Source organism: Heterodontus francisci, chromosome 1, assembly GCF_036365525.1.
Source record: "Heterodontus francisci isolate sHetFra1 chromosome 1, sHetFra1.hap1, whole genome shotgun sequence".
Classification (NCBI taxonomy): Eukaryota; Metazoa; Chordata; class Chondrichthyes; order Heterodontiformes; family Heterodontidae; genus Heterodontus; species Heterodontus francisci.
Window position 1 is genome coordinate 222,865,565 of NC_090371.1, and position 18,923 is coordinate 222,884,487.

The window sequence follows — 18,923 nt, forward strand, 5'->3', positions numbered from 1 at the left end:
AAGATGGTTGAAAGGAAGGATTGCCCATTGTGCTACTCCACAACACCAGCCCTTATCATCCATATTGCTGCATGCCTTAAAGACAGCACATGTAAGTTTGAACCTGTACCTGACTGACACTAATGGCTGTGCCAATCTTTTGCTGCATCTTGGAGGATATCACTGGACTTTCAATTCCAGATTTTTCTTAATAAACTGATTTTTTAAATTAATTCATTGAATTTAAATTCCACCAGCCACCATGATGGGATTTGAACTCACATGCCCAGGGCATTAGCCTGGGCCTCTGCATTACTAATTCAGTGACATTATCACTACGCCTCCCTGGTCCTGGGGATGGGGGTGGGGAAGGGTGTTTAAAAAAATAAGTATGGTACAAAGACTGTCGACAAGCTAAGTGTCAGAAAGGAAAACATAATAGGCCAGAAATGATCTAAAAACTGCTGAATGAATTCATTTACTTGCTCTTTACGCTTATTTTCATTTGCAATTCAGTTCCTAAGAACTGGAGATAATTATTTATACTGGTGTGAAGCCCATAAGAATATATGTCAGCCATCATATCACCCACTCCCTGGAAATTTATGCCATGTGAAAAAGGGACAGTGGCGGCAACAGTGGCGCAGTGGTTAGCACCACAGCCTCACAGCTCCAGCGACCCGGGTTCAATTCTGGGTACTGCCTGTGTGGAGTTTGCAAGTTCTCCCTGTGTCTGCGTGGGTTTCCTCCGGGTGCTCCGGTTTCCTCCCACAGCCAAAAGACTTGCAGGTTGATAGGTGAATTGGCCATTATAAATTGCCCCTAGTATAGGTAGGTGGTAGGGAAATATAGGGACAGGTGGGGATGTGGTAGGAATATGGGATTAGTGTAGGATTAGTATAAATGGGTGGTTGATGGTCGGCACAGACTCGGTGGGCCGAAGGACCTGTTTCAGTGCTGTATCTCTAAACTAAACCCAGCAAACAGATCTCTGATCATTTGTCTGTGCGACAACACTGTGAACTATTGCACAGAGGAAGTTGACGAGATGAAAATTGATACACACGAAATAGTAAGTCTCTTCATAAATGAAGCAAGGATTTTGTTTTTCAAAGCAGTGGTATCCCAATCTTTCTCAACGCCAGCAACCAAATAGCAATCCCAAAATTTTCCAGATCTTCAACCATTTGTATCCTCTTTTGTAAGTGAACTATAAAATGAAGACTTGACATGGTGCTCAGGACCCTACTGTCAGAGGTTGACTCCTTTCTGATAAGGAAACATATTTTGATAAATAAATGATCAGCACACCGCACCTTCACCTTGGTACTGAATGCCGAGTTTGGGAAACTTTAGATGGCACAACAGAAGGCAACTGGAGAAAATGATAATAAGTAACAACATCTTTCAAATCTCATCCTTCGTAGGAGCACAGAGTTGTAGGAAAATTATGTTTGAGTACTAATGGACTGTCACAGATGTGTAACCGCTTTGCGGAACACCTCTGCTCAGTCCACAAGCATGACCCCCCGAGCTTCCAGTTGTTTGCCATTTGAATTCACTGCCCTGATCCCATGCCAACATTTCTGTCCTTGGTCTGAGTGAACCTCAACGCAAACTCAAGTAACAGCACCTCATCTTCCGATTAGGCACTCTATAGCCTTCTGGACTCAACAGTGAGTTCAACAATTTCAGATCTTGACTGCCTTATTTGTTTTATTTTATTTTATTTTATTTTATTTTATCTTCGAACCATGGACATGTCTTTGATTTTCAGGTTTCTGCTTTAGGACAGAGCCGTTCACTATTCTGCCAATAACACTCTGTCTCTGGACAAGTGCTTTGACTTTCATACAACTATTAGCACTCTCTTCGCCTTTATTCTGCAACATCATTGTCATTTAATCTCACCTGCCTTCTGTCCTATCACACACCTCCCCTTTTGTTCCTCTTCCCCCATCTCCCTTTTCACTTGCTCAAAACCAATTACATTTCTAACCTTTGCCAGTTCTGGTGTAAGGTCATAGACCAGAAACTTTGGGCTGAATTTTACGCCGTCCCAGCGGGTCGGATGGTGGCGTGGGGGTGGAGTAAAATTGAGCGGGAGGCTCCGGAAGGCCTACCCGCCCCGCTTCCGCCTCCGGCCAAGTTTATGGCGTCGGGCGGAGAGTGGGAAATGGCTCGCCTGCCCGAGGCCAATCAAGGTCCTTAAGTGGCCACTTAACGGCCACACAAAGGCCCTCGCCCACCTCCACAGGTATTTTACCCATGGCAAGCAGGCGTGCTGGGGACGTGAAAGGCTGCCCAGAGCGGCACAGTGGTGGCAGTGGGCGGCACAGTGGCGCAGTGGTTAGCACCGCAGCCTCACAGCTCCAGTGACCCGGGTTCAATTATGGGTACTGCCTGTGTGGAGTTTGCAAGTTCTCCCTGTGTCTGCGTGGGTTTTCTCCGGGTGCTCCGGTTTCCTCCCACAAGCCAAAAGACTTGCAGGTTGGTAGGTAAATTGGCCATTATAAATTGCCCCTAGTATAGGTAGGTGGTAGGGAAATATAGGAACAGGTGGGGCTGTGGTTGGAATATGGGATTAGTGTAGGATTAGTATAAATGGGTGGTTGATGGTCGGCACAGACTCGGTGGGCCGAAGGGCCTGTTTCAGTGCTGTATCTCTAAAAAAAAAGAGATAGCTGCCGGCCGTTCCGCGCCCTGGGGGTGGTGGGGCCATGACAGTCAGGCACAGGGTGCCCGATTGAGGCCCATCTCCGCCTCCCAACCCACCCCCGGGAACAAGAAGCCCCCCTCCCCCCAAACGACACGCCAGCCTCACCAGGAAAGGACCAATCCCCCTGGTGAGGCAAGCCCAACTTACCTCGTCTCCTGGGTCAAAGGCGTCGGCTGGGCTGCAGTCCCAGCAGTGGCCACCGGGAGCGGGACTAAGAGCCCGCTGATTGGCCGGCAGCTCACTGAGGCGGGACCTCCTCCCTCAAGTGGGTGGAAGTCCTGCCTCGGGACAATTAAAACCTGAGGACACGTAAAATATGGGATGGATCCCCGGGCAAGGCAGAAGTGGGTTCCCGTCCACCTAAGGTAAAATCCAGCCCATTAACTCTCTTTCTCTCTACACAGATGCTGCCAGACCTGCTGAATATTTCCAGCACTTTCTGTTTTTATTACAGATTTATTATAGTCTGATTCATTATAGTCTGATTCATATTCCAATAATTCTGCTTCATCAATGAAATATTTCATGCTGCATTTGCAAAAGAGAGCGTTCCAGACAACAAGGTCTGAGGAACTATTCAATGGTCAGCAGAAATGAGGGATGAAGCTTTGTTACTTACATTCTGTGCAAACATATGTATATACTTTTGATACATTTGTTGGCAATTCATTATTTTTTTCCATAAAAATTATTTAAAACAAGACAAACCTGATCACCACATTTCAACCCAGTTTCTGTGGCTTTACTATCAGACTCTACGTTGTCAATGAAAATACCAAAACCTTTTTCAGTTCCTCCCAAAATGGTAAACGGCAAAGGGGCTTCTTGTGATGTCTTCAGTACTGTTACTACCCGTCGCTTGGCCTTAGCTGCACAAGCTAAGTTCAACTGTTGAAGGTGACAATCCATTTTCTACACAATACAAAAAATGTACAATTTACAAACTGAAATTCAACTTGATTTTTGATAAAAAGTTTTTGAAGAAAGCAGATTTCAAAAATAATCAAGTGTGATAATTACCTTAAGTGAGATAACTCACCTCTTGTTCCAAATTGCTTTTAAATTCATCCAGGAATGTGGCCATGGCACAATTTCCTTCAAACTCGTTGAAATCATTGTATACCCACCGTAATACTACCTGTGTAACCTGGAAAGTATTCAGAGAAATTTAGCTTGCACCGTTAAAGACATTGTATGTTTGATGTTTGCAAAATGTGTTGATTTAACTTCAATTAAGAATGTGCAGATGAAGCTTGATAGCTTCAATTACAGAAGCATTTACCCCGTTAATTTATCTTTTGAAGTTTACTGAAATCTTTTAGTTTGAGGTTATGGCCTTACGAAGGAAGTTGCAGTTCAATTTAGAACAGAAGGCAGATGGCAGAACAATGAGATTATTCAAAACAGTGCATTCTTTCCTGGATAATGAGTATTGTATTAACTTCAAATTACAGGAATTAAAACTACAGATGGTCCAAAAAATTCTCAATCCACTTCAGTTTACTTGTGAAAAGACTGTGTACTTCAATATCCTATGATGTGTATACACAGTTTTTTTAGAAATTCCCAACTCTGTGTCAAGTGAATGGGATATAATTCAACATTGCCTTAAGAAAGGATACAATTACTTTTGATGATTTTTAAAATCATTGTGCAGAGTAAATAATAGCTCTACAACTTTTACAACAATAACAAGAAACATGTAAATTAGTTAAGAACAGGTTTGCATAATTCCTGAAAATGGCTGCCAGTGACTGATAAAACTAACTGATCAACACCAATACTGCACAGGAGTGATAAAGCTACATATATACAGACTCTATGTCATAAAAAATGAAAATAGGCTCAAGTCAAATATGCAGCATTGTAGGTTGCTTCCCGACTGAACAATATCCAAGGCATACTATCAAAGAACATAATTACAAATGAACCTTCTTTTTCCAATTTATGTATATCTATATTTAGTTATTCAAAAGTAACTATTGGATTTTCGACATATTAAAGGTTTGTGAGAGAAAAGATCAGCACAAACTTTATCAGTTGAAACTAATTACTTAAGTGCTGAATTATTACAATGTTAAAAGTCAAGCCATGCATTTTTTTTTCTTTCGGCTAACCTTCTCCCTGAGATTTGGGTCATTAAACCACTCCAGCAATTTCTTTCCAACTTCCAAAGGGCTTGCTAAGAACGTCCTGCAGGTTAAAATAAAATCTTCGATGTACGTGGGATCCCCACAATGCTCCTCCACCAGGTGTTTTTCCAACTCCTCGGCTGTTCCCTAACATAGTATAATAGAACATTTCCTTAGTAAAGTTACATCTAACTAGATCGGCAAAATAAACTTTCATGCAAAAAATACAATGGACATCATGAGTGTTTTTTTTTAGATCAATGTTTGTTTGTGATGTGTTTAAACATTCCTACTTACTTTTATGATGATGTGTCCTTTGCTGGTTACATCGCCATCCAACTCTTGGTGTTCCCTTGTCATTGAAAGCTCTCCCGCCTCCTCCACCTTCTGCACATCATTTTCCACCTGGTTCAGGATTGGACAAGGGTCCTGTTGGGCTGTGCACACAGACTGGCAAGGAGCACAGAAAATGTTACAGCATTAGGCATATGTACGACATGTAGTAATGCTATTTATATGTATATAGGTACACACACTGAGAGGTAGTTTAGTCAATAAGTTATTCAGTTAGGAGAACCGTGACTTCCTGCTATTCCCGCTTTGCAACTATCGCACTCAGTGCTCAAGTCATAAAATATTCAATTTTAGTAAATGTTAGGAACTTGTTTCAATTTGCCAACTCTATAACCAGGCATGGATTGACTTCCCCAAAATGGCACGAGATCCTTTGGGATTTTCATGGGAAATGGGGGCACTGATAATACAGCATTATTGAATCATTCAAGTGAGCATTTGTGAAGATAAAAAAAATCAAAGTTACAAGTTCTCCTTATTTTTGAGTACATAACTGAGCCAAGTAAAGGCATTTCATCCCACTAAGTTCTAATAAGGCACTTTTTTAAATAATATGGTTTCCTTAAATTTGGCATAGAATTACTAGTGTCACAAATAGGTGAGAACCCACTGTAAATTGGGTTTTGTGCATTTGAATATTGATCTTAACCACCATTTTATACAGCATGTTAAGTTTTAGCTGGGTTCCACTTGTTAAAATGGAGGAGAGCATGGGACAGCAACTTGAAAGGATCTAGTTTTAGGACCCAGGAAACCCATATCCAACCTGCCTGGACTTGAAAATGTCACAGTTTGAGGGTAAAGCCTGTTTTCAATCCACAGCTGCCTTTTGCTGAGATTCGCACAGCTGTCTGCAGCTGCACACATCTCTCTAAGACAAAGTCTGAACAAGACAGAAAATTAAAGAAGACCCAGACTGCAAACAGTGAAGAAGACTAAAGACACAGTCTGCAAAAATAGCAAGAAAACCTGCCTTCTGCTGGTCGCTCTCCATCTAAGCAAAAGGCGACCTCAGCAAAATTAAGCTACCTCCATTTACTTTCGAGAGTGCAAAGAAGAAGAAATTTGTAAGAGAAGAGATATCTCCAACAGCTTCTCCCCCAATTCAGCATTTCTAGTCGGTGACCTCCAATTTTTGGACTTTTTGATAACTTAAATGGACACTAGTTTTAACTGAAATTCATGTCAGGTTATAGTTATATTTAGTAAATGTCCTTGCCTTTTTATGCCTTTTAATGTTTCCTTGTACATTTGCAGGTGTTCATGGTGAAGTTAAATCCCTTCCCAAGTTTAAGAGTATGTAAACAAACTCTATTTTTTGATTTAACTCTAACAACCATATTGTTGTTGCAGTCATTTATTATCAGGGTTTAAGGGAGGGAAAAATTCAATCACAAATTTATTTACGGAGAGGTGGTTAGAAAAACAGAGACATTTGTTCAGAGACAAAAAAAAAAGTTTAACTACCTGTTCTTCGCATTCATATGGGTAACAGCACTTCTATAAGGAGAAAATGGCTTGATTAAATAGATAATAAATTGGAAGATCCTTCATGCTTATAATTATTAATCTCATTAAAATCAAGCAAAATACATTTCATATAATTCATTACATATGTCCTGGGCCCAACCATCTTCAGCTGCTTCATCAATGATCTTCCTTCAATCAGAAGGTCAGAATTGGGGATGTTTGCTGATGATTGCACAATGTTCAGCACCATTCGCCATTCCTCAGATACTGAAGCAGTCTGTGTAGAAATGCAGCAAGACCTGGACAATATCCAGGCTTGGGCTGACAAGTGGCAAGTAACATTCATGCCGCACAAGTACCAGGCAATGACCATCTCCAACAAGAGAAAATCTAACCACCTCCCCTTGACATTCAATGGCATTACCATCGCTGAATCCCCCACTATCAACATGCTGGGGGTTATCATTGACAAGAAACTTAACTGGAGTAGCCATATAAAACCATGGCTACAAGAGCAGGTCAGAGGCTAGGAATCCTGTGGCGAGTAGCTCACCTCCTGACTCCCCAAATCTTGTCCACCATCTATAAGGCACAAGTTAGGAGTGTGTTGGAATACTCTTCAATTTCCTGAATTGGTGCAGCTCCAATAACACTCAAGAAGCTCAACATTATCCAGGACAAAGCAGCCCGCTTGATTGGCACCCTAATTCACAAACATTCACTCCCTCCACCACCGCACACAGTGGTAGCAGTGTATATCATCAACAAGATGCACTGCAGCAATGCACTGAGGCTCTTTCGACAGCACCATCCAAACCTGTGACCGCTACCACATAGAAGGACAAGGGAGGTAAATGCATGGGAACACCACCACCTGCAAGTTCCACTCCAAGCCACACATCATCCTGACTTGGAACTATATCACCGTTCCTGCACCGTTGCTGGGGCAAAATCCTGGAACTCCCTCCCTAACAGCACTATGGGTGTACCTACCTGACATGGACTGCAGCAGTTCAAGAAGACAGCTCACCACCACCTTCACAAGGGCAATTAGGGATGGGCAATAAATGCTGGCCTAGCCAGTGATGCCCACATCCCATGAATGAATTTTTAAAAATATATTTTAATATTTCAATTCTGTTATGAACACTCATTCTTCGCTACTGAAAATTGAATTTGTTTCACAAAAAAGATATCTTATACAATTCAGACAGTTGAAGTGACTGAATTAATTGTTCCACCAAAATAGGATTAATTACATATTCAGTGGCTAAATACAAAATCTATTGAAACCACACTTGGTGAAATGTCATGACAGAAAGTTGTTGGACTTACAGTTAATAGAAATTACTGTAGACAACAGTGGAATAAAACTTTCTATTCAGTTGTGAACACACCTTGCCGTTAAATATCATTAATTCAAAATTTTCCTTTAATATCAGATGATAAACATAAAACTCTCATTTGTTTTTCACATGCAAAGCTCAGATAATACTTGCTGTAAAATAAATGTAATTACCTGACAGTCATCAATCTTAGTTTTCATCACCCTCCTCGTGTAACCTCTCTCCAAAGTAGGAGAGACACCAAAGCTATTGCCCATGCACAACATTTCCAGCCTTCCATCAAAATATGTGACTTCTACAGAACTATTTAAAATGACAGCCCAAGAATCAAACTACAACGCAAGAAATTAAAGCAGCAAAAACACTTTCATTACTAATGGATTCTACTCAAAAAAACACAATATTTGTTTTTCTTTTAAAATTTAAATGTGGTATATAGAAGTTGTGTGTCAGCTTGACTTACATGGACATAATCACATCCCTTGGTCAGTGATTGTGTTTTGAAACCTTATAAAAGGAGGTAGTGCTCCTAACTCAGACCAATGTTCCAGTGTGTAGAGAGAGTTCTGCATTGTCACAGATGTCATCCATCAGAAAAGACATTAAACTGAGGTGCCATCAGCTTACCCCGTTCCAGTGCTTGCTAAACATTCCATGGTACTATTCCAAGAACGGCAGCAGCTCTTCCAGGATCCGATCAAACATATCTCCCTCAAACAATGTCTGATCATTTTTTATGATGGCTTCATTTGCCTATGTAACAGTTAATGCCTTTTAAAATTATCTATTGAATGTGAACTGCTTTGAAATCCTTTTAACACATGTGAGAACACTTTCTTCTATTTAATTCTGAGATGTTTTATTTTGACCCCATTAAAAATAACACCTAAAAAAACTAATGCTGATTGAACGATGCGGCATGTACTGTGTCATAATACAAATGGATGCTGGGGAATTCAAGCTCATGATACTGCATTAATGAGACAAAGCGAAACAGGCAGAAGGCCCAGATGAGAGTGAAAAGCAAAGGAGTAAAAAATTTAAAGGCTACTCATGTAGTCAGTGTTGTATGATCTTTTTAAGAGTGATGCCACTTTAAGAACTCAGTAAGCTAATGAGCTAAGTACCAGGATGTAGTCATGTGACTAGAAGCCATAGTCACTATGCACTGCTGCACTCTGGACAAAGATTCTGTAGTTTGTTCTGTATTGTGTCTGTTAGTTTTAGCTGTTAATAAACTTTCCAGAGATCTTCAAGAAACTGGAATCCATGAACCTCATAGTGTTGCTTGAGATAACACAAAGAAATGCGTGACAGTCAGATCAAGAGCATTGTTGGAGCAAGTGGACAATGGGCTGCAGGCTGCATGCTGACCTTTATCATTGGAAAATGATGTGAGTCGGGGGAAATTAGAAGTAAAGTCAAATATAAACAGTTACACTATCATATTTTAAGTCGTTCACCCTCAATAGCAGCTGGTATGAAACACATTTCAATAACAAGAAGCAACCATATAAAAGCAAAATACTGCAGATGCTGGAAATCTGAAATAAAAACAAGAAATGCGGGAAATACTCAGCAGGTCTGGCAGTATCTGTGGAGAGAGAAGCAGAGTTAACGTTTCAGGTCAGTGACCCCTTCATCAGAACTGATGAAGCAACTATATAGCTGTTTTAATATAGTGAAATATCCCAATGGGCTTCACAGGAGCATTATCAAGCAAAACTTGCCACCAAGCCACATAAGGAGATACTGGCACAGAAAAGAGGTAGATTTTAAGGAGCATCTTAAAGGAGAAGAGAGTGGTAGAGAGGCAGAGATGTTTAGGGAAGGAATTCTAGACCTTTGGATCAAGGCAGCCGAAGAGACGGCCACAAAGGGCAAGTCATTAAAAGCAGGGTGTGCAAGAGGGCAGAATTGGAGAAGTGCAGAGACCTCAAAGGGTTGGAGGGCTGGATGGGTTTTCAGAGCAAGGATGAGTTCATGGAAAGATTTGAAGATAAGGATCAGCATTTTAAAATTGAGGTGTTGCTGGACTGGGGCCAAAGTAGGTCGGGGATTGGTGAACAGGACTTGGTGCAAGTTAGGATATGAACAGCAGAGTTTTATACAAGGTTGAAGATGAAAGGTCATCGACCTGAAATGTTAACTCTGTTTCTATCTCCACAGTTGCTGCCTGACTTGCTGAGTATTTCCAAAATTTACTATTTTTTTCTCAGATTTCCAACGTCCACAGTATTTGTTTTTGTTTTGTTGAAGATGGGAGGCTGGGCCAGAGACCACTGGAATAGTCAAGTCTGAAGGTTGCAAAGGCATGGATGAGGGCTTGAGCAGCAGATGAGCTGAGGCAGGGGTGGAGTCTGGTGCTGTTACCAAGGTGCAAATAGGTAGTCTTGGTGTTGGAGCAGATACAAAGAACAAAGAACAGTACAGCACAGGAACAGGCCATTCGGCCCTCCAAGCCTGCGCCGATCTTGATGCCTGCCTAAACTAAAACCTTCTGCACTTCCGGGGACCGTATCCCTCTATTCCCATCCTATTCATGTATATGTCAAGATGCCTCTTAAACGTCGCCATCGTACCTGCTTCCACCACCTCCCCCGGCAGCAAGTTCCAGGCACTCACCACCCTCTGTGTAAAGAACTTGCCTCGCAAATCCCCTCTAAACTTTGCCCCTCTCACCTTAAACCAATCCCCCTCGTCACTGACTCTTCCACCCTGGGAAAAAGCTTCTGACTATCCACTCTGTCCATGCCACTCATAACTTTGTAAACCTCTATCATGTCGCCCCTCCACCTCCGTCGTTCCAGTGAAAACAATCCGAGTTTATCCAACCTCTCCTCATAGCTAATGGCCTCCAGACCAGGCAACATCCTGGTAAACCTCTTCTGTACCCTCTCCAAAGCCTCCACGTCCTTCTGGTAGTGTGGCGATCAGAATTGCATGCAATATTCTAAGTGTGGCCAAACTAAAGGCCTGTACAGCTGCAGCATGAACAAAGAACAAAGAAAATTACAGCACAGGATACATAGTAAGATGTTCAGCTCTGAGTTTAATAGGACACGTATGTTGTGAACAGTTTGAACAGATGGAGATGGAATAGGTGGTAAGGGAACGGAGTTTGTGGCAGGCACTGAAGGCAATGGCTTTGGTCTTCGAATATCTAGTTGGAAGAAATTTCTGCTCATTTAATACTGGATGTCAGTAGTAGTGTGACAAGTCAGTGACAGTGGAGAGCTCGAGAGAGGTGGTAGTGAGCTAGAGCTGGGTATCATCAGAATACATGTGGAATATGTAGAAAAGTTCTTTTTCAGTATTGCACCCAATGTTGACAGAGATATAAATCAGGTGAGTAAAGTACTGGAGAAATGACCCTGATCACAGAGATATCTGTAACTCATCCACACCATAAACCAGAACAGAGGAACACCCCTAAGGCTAGATTTTCAACAGGGTTCTCGAACTGGAAAATGGGACTAGTTCTGAGTCCAGGGCCCACACAACGTGCTTTAGATACACCCACTGCAATCTTCAATGCTCCAGGCAACTAAAGGGCAGGGAGCAGGCTCGCCATCTAATCAGAGATGGCGGGCAAACACCCGTTGCTGGAGAGCCAATGGGAGGCCCTCTAGCACTCAGAGATTGGCAGCCCCACTGGCCGAGGTGGGAGCTGCAAATGTGAACATGGAGACAGTGAGGCACAATTGGAGGGAAGTTATTTTTATTTTTTAAAAAGTCACAGATGCCTGATCATGAACCTGGTAGGGCAACCCTTCCCGGTGATAGTTAGAGGCCGCAGCTGTGGCCTCCAAACTGTTGTTGCATACATCAAAACAGTCAAGTTCCACGCAACAGTGACAAAGGTTTGGCAGCAGGTTGTCCATCACTCTGCAAAGGCCACTTGTTCTTCCATTATATGTAATAATTAACAGAGACAGCATCTTACTTTGACCAGCTAGACCGACGTATACATTAACTGAATCTAGCATGCGTGTCCTTTACCATGAATTGTCCAAGAAATGCAAAGAGGGCAGAACTTTGCACAGTTGTAATTTGTTCAACCCATCTTGCAGCAAAATATCAGTCCTAGTGGATTGTACAAGTTCCACTCCACTTGAAATAAAAGTCACTTTAAAAAGGTATATATATGTTCTTACTTGGCCATTATTAGTGGCATTAGCAATCCTACAACTAAAAATGTCAACTTTAAACAGGCTAGCATAAAGCATGTTCCAATACTGCATTTTACTCTTTAAAGACTTTTGAATAATGAACCTCTTTGTTCGTACAATATTACAGAGCATTGAAATCAGAAAGTTAGGAAGCAATAATTTATTGCCCATCCCTAATTGCCCTTGAGAAGGTGGTGGTGAGCTGCCTTCCTGAACTGCTGCAGTCCCTGGATTATAGGTACATCCAGAGTACTGGAAGGAAGGGAGTTCCAGGATTTTGACCCCACAACAGTGAAGGAATGGCGATATAGCTCCAAGTCAGGATGGTGTGTGACTTGGAGGTGAGCTTGCAGGTGGTGGGGTTCCCATGCATCTGCTGCCCTTGTCATTCTGTGTGATAAGAGTTCGAGGGTTTGGAATGTGCTGTCGAAAGAGCCTTGGTGAGTTGCTTGTTGATACACTGTTTTGGGTAATGTGATATCCAACATCTCAGATGGCACACATGTAGATTTATAAGATGAAATCTATTATAACGTTCAATTTAACTTCAAGTTTGTGTTTGCATTTTTGAACCCATACTGTCATAACAGCAATGCTTACAAAATACTTGTAATACACAGTATCAATCAATTCAGAATTTCACCTATTTTCTCAACGACAATAACTGGTAGACCACATCAGAAAAAAAAAACTATTTTACTGCTTCCATAGAATAGAAAAACAGCTTTCAAATCATAGGTTACTGCAACCACAAGATAAAATAGTCACTAAAAGGCTCCTGTTCCTGGTTAATGCATTTAGAAACTGTTCATTTGAGGCCTGCAGTAGTTGTTTTGTACCAAAAATAGTTCAGCATTTTCTATTTTATCTGGAATATGTTCTATAGTTCTACATTTTGTTACAGTATTTTTTATTCATTATTCGTTGTGTAAAGAAAATGTATGCCTTGTTTTGCAACTAGAAAGGAAATAGATTCACATGGATCAACTAATCATTTGAAACTTCAGTTAATTTGCTATAATGCTCATGTTCAAAATTAACTCAGAATGTTATCTGAAGTTGCACATCAAATTCAGCAAAATCATCAACATGTATCTTGTTGAGGTGACAAATAACACTTCTCCTACAGTTGATGAAGCAAGTGGGATATGTTTAACCAGAGCAAATGGAGTTTCAAATTTATATTGTGTAAGGAAATCTGTGCACATTAAAACAGAGATCAAAATTCAGCTAACTGATTTGAAGATACGCACCTCTTCACCAATATTGAGTATTAGATTGCCTGCCCGATTCACCACTTGAAAAACCATCATAGTACAAAGCTCTCTTTTAATTGATATCGGCAGGTTGGAAAAAGCTGGGAGCTGTTGCATGAATTCCAACAATTGTTCTGCATGTAAAAGCAAAAAAATTAAATTAGACTTGTGGAAACAGAAAGACTGAGCAACTATTTGGGCAGCTCATCTCATTCATCTCACACAATCCCTTTTGGAATCAGCGCACACATTGGCCGGGATTTTATGGGCGCCCCTGAGGCGGGGGATGGCATGGAGAATCGCAATGGGTGGTGGAGAGTGGAGGGCCCACTGCCTCCCCGTCGCCAAGCAACCTTCCCGGGGGTGGGATAGGCCAATGACAGGCTCCCCATCCAGAGGCCAATTGAGGTCGTTAAGTGGCCTATTAACAGCCAATTAAGGGCCTCCTCCCACTGCTGCTGGGATCTTACCAGCAGCAGGGGAGGGGAGCAACCACCATGCACAGAGGAGCGCTCCAGGAGGTGGGGTGGGGAGGCAGGAAAAGGCCGAGCTGGAGATCCCCCCACCTTTTTGGCCTGGCGCAGGGAGCCCCACCTCCTGTGCAAAATTCAGCCCATTGTTCCTGTATGCAGGTCCACACAGGACGAAACCAATTGTCTGGTGCAGAGGAGTCATAGAGAGAGAGAGCACTGAAACAGGCCCTTCGGCCCACCGAGTCTGTGCCAACCATCAACCACCCATTTATACTAATCCTACATTAATCCCATACCACATCCCCACAATTCTCCTACCACCTACCTACACTAGGAGCAATTTACCATGACCAATTTACCTATCAACCTGCAAGTCTTTGGCTATAGGAGGAAGCCAGAGCACCCAGTGGAAACCCAGGTGGTTACAGAGAGAATTTGCAAACTCTGCTTAGGCAGTACCCCGAACTGAACCTGGGTTGCTGGAGGTGTGAGGCTGTGGTGCTAATCACTGCGCCACTGTGCCACCCCGGACTAAGATATTGTGAACTTACAGATGTTAATATGTTCATATTAACAAATCATATATTTTTTTATTTCACAAAATACTGCAGATGCTGTAAATCTGAAATAAGAACTGAAAAAAGCTGGAAATAACTCAGCAGGTCAGGCTGTAAAGTGTCCAATCAAAAGATGAGATGCTGTGCCTCAAGCTTTCACTGAGCTTCATTGGAACAGTGTAGGAGGCTGAGGACAGAGAGGTCAGGGTGGGTATAGGGTGTAAAAAAATGCAGCCCACACGTATGTCATTGGTCAAGGAGACAGCAAGTTCTCCCTGTGTCTACGTGGGTTTTCTCCGGGTGCTCCGGTTTCCTCCCACAAGCCAAAAGACTTGCAGGTTGGTAGGTAAATTGGCCATTATAAATTGTCACTAGTATAGGTAGGTGGTAGGGAAATATAGGGACAGGTGGGGATGTTTGGTAGGAATATGGGATTAGTGCAGGATTAGTATAAATGGGTGGTTGATGGTCGGCACAGACTCGGTGGGCCGAAGGGCCTGTTTCAGTGCTGTATCTCTAATCTAATCTAAGCACCTAGTCTCAGCAGGCACGTTCCTCTTGTCTCGTTCGTGACATGCAAGACGAGAAGAAAAAGCTGGTTTCAGCAGCATTCTATTAGCTCCAGTGGTAGTCTACAGACCTTAGAGTGACAGTCTACCCACCTCAGAGTGACAGTCCACTCACTTAAGCATAATCGAGCCAGGATGAACATTGAGCATGAGAAGCATGTCTGCTTGTTTAAGATACCTCCAAATCTTGACAGAATTGTTGACTCAGCACCAGGAACAAGTTTCACATTATTAAAACAAAGTAATATATAATCATATAACTATTTTTATACAATAAAAGTACTTGTTTTGCATTGCACTGCATCCGTGGAAATTTTATAACATGGAAGGGGGGCTCACAAGCAACAATATTGAGTACCCCTGCTTTACAGCCAATGAAGTACTTCTGAAGTTTAGTCATTATTGTTATGTAGGAAATACCACAGCCAATTTGCACATTCCCACAAACATCAATGTGATGATGACCGGATAATTTTCTTTCAGTGATGTTGATTGAGGGATAAATATTGGCTAGGAAACCAGGGAGAATTCCCATGCTTTTCACAGAATCACAGAATTGTTACACCGCAGAAGGAGACCATTCGGCCCATTGTGTCTGCACCAGCTCTCCAAATGAGCACATCACCTAATGCCATTCCCCTGCTTTTTCCCCATAACTCTGCACATTCGTCCTTTTCAGATAACAGTCTAATTCCCTTTTGAATGCCTCAATTGAACCTGCCTCAACCATACACTCACACAGTGGATTCCAGATCCTAACCACTCGCTGCATGAAGAAGTTTTTCCTCATGTCACTTTTGCTTATTTTGTCAATCACTTTAAATCTGTGTTCTCTCATTCTCAAACCTTTCATGAGTGGGAACAGTTTTTCCCTATCTACTCTGTTTAGACCCCTCATAATTTTGAATCAAATTTCTTCTCAGCCTTCTCATCTCCAAAGAAAACAATCCCAACTTCTCCAATCTATCTTCAGAACTGACGTTCCTCATCCCTGGAACCATTCTCCTGAATTTTTTCTGTAAGCTCTCCACTGCCCTCACATCTTTCCTAAAGTGCAGTGCCCACATCTGCAATACTCCAGCTGACGCCGAACTAGTGTCTTATACAAGTTCAACATAACTGCCTTGCTCTTGTACTCTTTGCCCCTATTAATAAAGCCCAGGATACTGTATGCTCTCAACCTGTCCTGCCACCTTCAGTGACTTATGCACATATATACCCAGGACCCTCTGCTCTTGCACCCTCCTTTTAACAACATTACCATTATTGAATTCCTCACCAGTAACAACATGGGGTCATCACTGACCAGATACTGAACTTTAACAGCCATATAAATACTGGGCTACGAGAGGCAGGTCAGAGGCTGGGTATTCTGTGATGAGTGACTAACTTCCTGACTCCCCAGTGCCTGTCTCCCATCTACAAGGCACAAATCAGGAGTGTGATACAGTACATTCCACTGGCCTGGATGACTGCAGTTCCAGCAACACTCAAGAAGCTCAACACCATCCAGGACAAAGCAGCCTACTTGATTGGTACCCCATCCACCATTGTAAACATCCACTCCCTCCAACACTGCCTGCAGTGGGTACCATCTACAAGATGCACTGCAGCAACCCACCTTGGCTTCTTCGACGGCACCTCCCAAATCTGCAACTTCTTTCATGTAGAAATACAAGGACAGCAAATGCATGGGAACACTATCACCTCCAAATTCCCCTCCAAATCACACACCATCCTGACTTGAAAATATATCACTATTTATTCAACATCAAAATCCTGGAACTCCCTCCCTAACAGCACTGTGGGAGTACCACACGGATTTAAGCAGTTCAAAAAGGTGGCTCGCCACCACCTTTTCAAGGGCAATTAGGGATGGGCAATAAATACTGGCCTTGCCAGCAACATCCACATCCCATGAATAAAATATAAAAGCACTGTGTTCTGCTTCATTACTGGTTGAAACTTGGTTTATAATAAACTGATAATTTTGTTGCTTATTAAAGAAACCTGGTTGGTGTGCTTTATTCTGGGGGGAAATAAAGTATCTGATTGTTTTGGTAAGTGGGAAAATTTAAATATATGTTGTGACCTGTGGAGAAGTGGGACTGAATTAACAATGCACTCCTCCCACCTTGGTCGTAATGCAGTATAATAAATAATGTTGTCTCTCCTGCAGTAAATAATTCCTCTTAGATTAAATCAAGAGAGTCAAGAAATACTGGAATATACTTCTGATATGTTCATCAGTTATTAAATCTTTCTGGACATTAATGCACCACACAGACACAGGATAAAATAAAAATATACTAGAAAATTACATAGCAGGAAACTCATTACATTGATATATACTGAATGCATGACATCACACCACACACAATTTCATAACTTTCTTCCCAAACCATACATAAAACCAGATTGTGTTTACTGTGGCATAGATTTACCCCCAAAAAAACTATTTTAAGGAAATTCATTTTACATTTGTTTTCTGTGTATTGCTCATGTGAGATACACATTTCACAAAGTATGTATTGGGACTGGGCATGTGTTTTTTCACTCTTTCACGAGATGTGGGCATTGTTGGCAAGGCCAGCATTTGTTGCCCATCCCTAATTGCCTTGGACAATTGAGTGGTGTGCTGGGCCTTTCAGAGGGCAGTTAACAGTCAACCACATTGCCGTGGGTCACATGTAGGCCAGGACCAGGTATGGACTGTGGATTTCCTTCCCTAAGGACTTTAGTGAAGCAGATGTGATAATTCTATGTACACATCATTGCCTCCACAATATAAGAGTATCAAAGTACCTTCATGAATGTATCCTTTTTTTCAAATTTAGATCTGGTTGTCTATCGCAGTTTCACACAAACTCACCAATATCTTCATCTGTTCGATTTCGAGGATCTTTTCGAAGGCAGTCTCTGACAATGTCCTTGATTCTTAGTGGTTCCGAAGGTCCCTTAATATCCTCCACATCATTATTTGTCGTGTCCTCAACAGTCTCTGACAGTCCACTCGGGTCCATGTCCCCAGCTTCACTCGAGACAACCTTCCAGAAGTCACATTTCGGCCAGACCAGATAAGGACAGCAGATCTCCATCCCTAAAGGACAATAGTGAACCAGATGTTACAATTCTATATACAGATCATTGCCTCCACAATATAACAATAGCGAGACTCTCAAAATACCTTCAATAATTGATCCATTCTTTCAAATTTAGACCAGGTTGTCAATATCCATTTCACACAAACTCACCAATATCCTTATCAGTTTGATTTATAGGATCTTTTCGGTGGCCATCTCTAACAATGTCCCTGATTATTAGTGGTTCCGAGGGTCCCTTAATGTCTTCCACCTCATTATTTGTTGTGTCCACTACAGTCTCTGACAGTCCACTCAGGCCCATGTCCCCAGCTTCACTCGGGGCGACCTTCGAGGAGTCACATGTCGGCCAGACCAGATAAGGACAGCAGGTCTCCTTCCCTAAAGGATATTAGTGAACCAGATGTTATAATTCTATGTACAGATCATTGCCTCCACAATATAACAATAGAAACAGTCTCAAAACACCTTCAATAATTTATCTGTTCTTTCAAATTTATATCTGGTTTCCAATCTCCATTTCACACAAACTCACCAATATCCTTATCCGTTTGATTTATAGGATCTTTTCCGTGGCCATCTCTGACAATGTCCCTGATTCTTAGTGGTTCCGAGGGTCCCTTAATGACTTCCACCTCATTATTTTTTGTGTCCACTACAGTCTCTGACAGTCCACTCGGACCCATGTCCCCAGCTTCACTCGGGGCGACCTTCGAGGAGTCACATGTCGGCCAGACCAGATAAGGACAGCAGGTCTCCTTCCCTAAAGGACATTAGTGAACCAGATGTTATAAT

At 42.0% G+C, this 18,923-nt stretch overlaps 1 protein-coding gene across 1 annotated transcript in view; it reads right to left on the reverse strand.

The window, feature by feature from the left end:
* LOC137371310 (rap guanine nucleotide exchange factor 2-like) overlaps nucleotides 1–18,059 on the reverse strand; it is a 55,708-nt gene extending 37,649 nt beyond the window's left edge. The window contains exons 1-7 of the mRNA XM_068033721.1: nucleotides 17,900–18,059; nucleotides 13,426–13,562; nucleotides 8,174–8,332; nucleotides 5,128–5,280; nucleotides 4,816–4,977; nucleotides 3,738–3,845; nucleotides 3,407–3,610 (exon numbers count right to left, since the gene is read on the reverse strand). Of these exons, the coding sequence (XP_067889822.1) occupies nucleotides 3,407–3,610; nucleotides 3,738–3,845; nucleotides 4,816–4,977; nucleotides 5,128–5,280; nucleotides 8,174–8,332; nucleotides 13,426–13,562; nucleotides 17,900–18,050 (1,074 nt within the window). The 5' untranslated portion in view covers nucleotides 18,051–18,059. The remainder of the gene's footprint in view (nucleotides 1–3,406; nucleotides 3,611–3,737; nucleotides 3,846–4,815; nucleotides 4,978–5,127; nucleotides 5,281–8,173; nucleotides 8,333–13,425; nucleotides 13,563–17,899) is intronic.
* Between the last annotated feature and the right edge of the window lie 864 nt (nucleotides 18,060–18,923).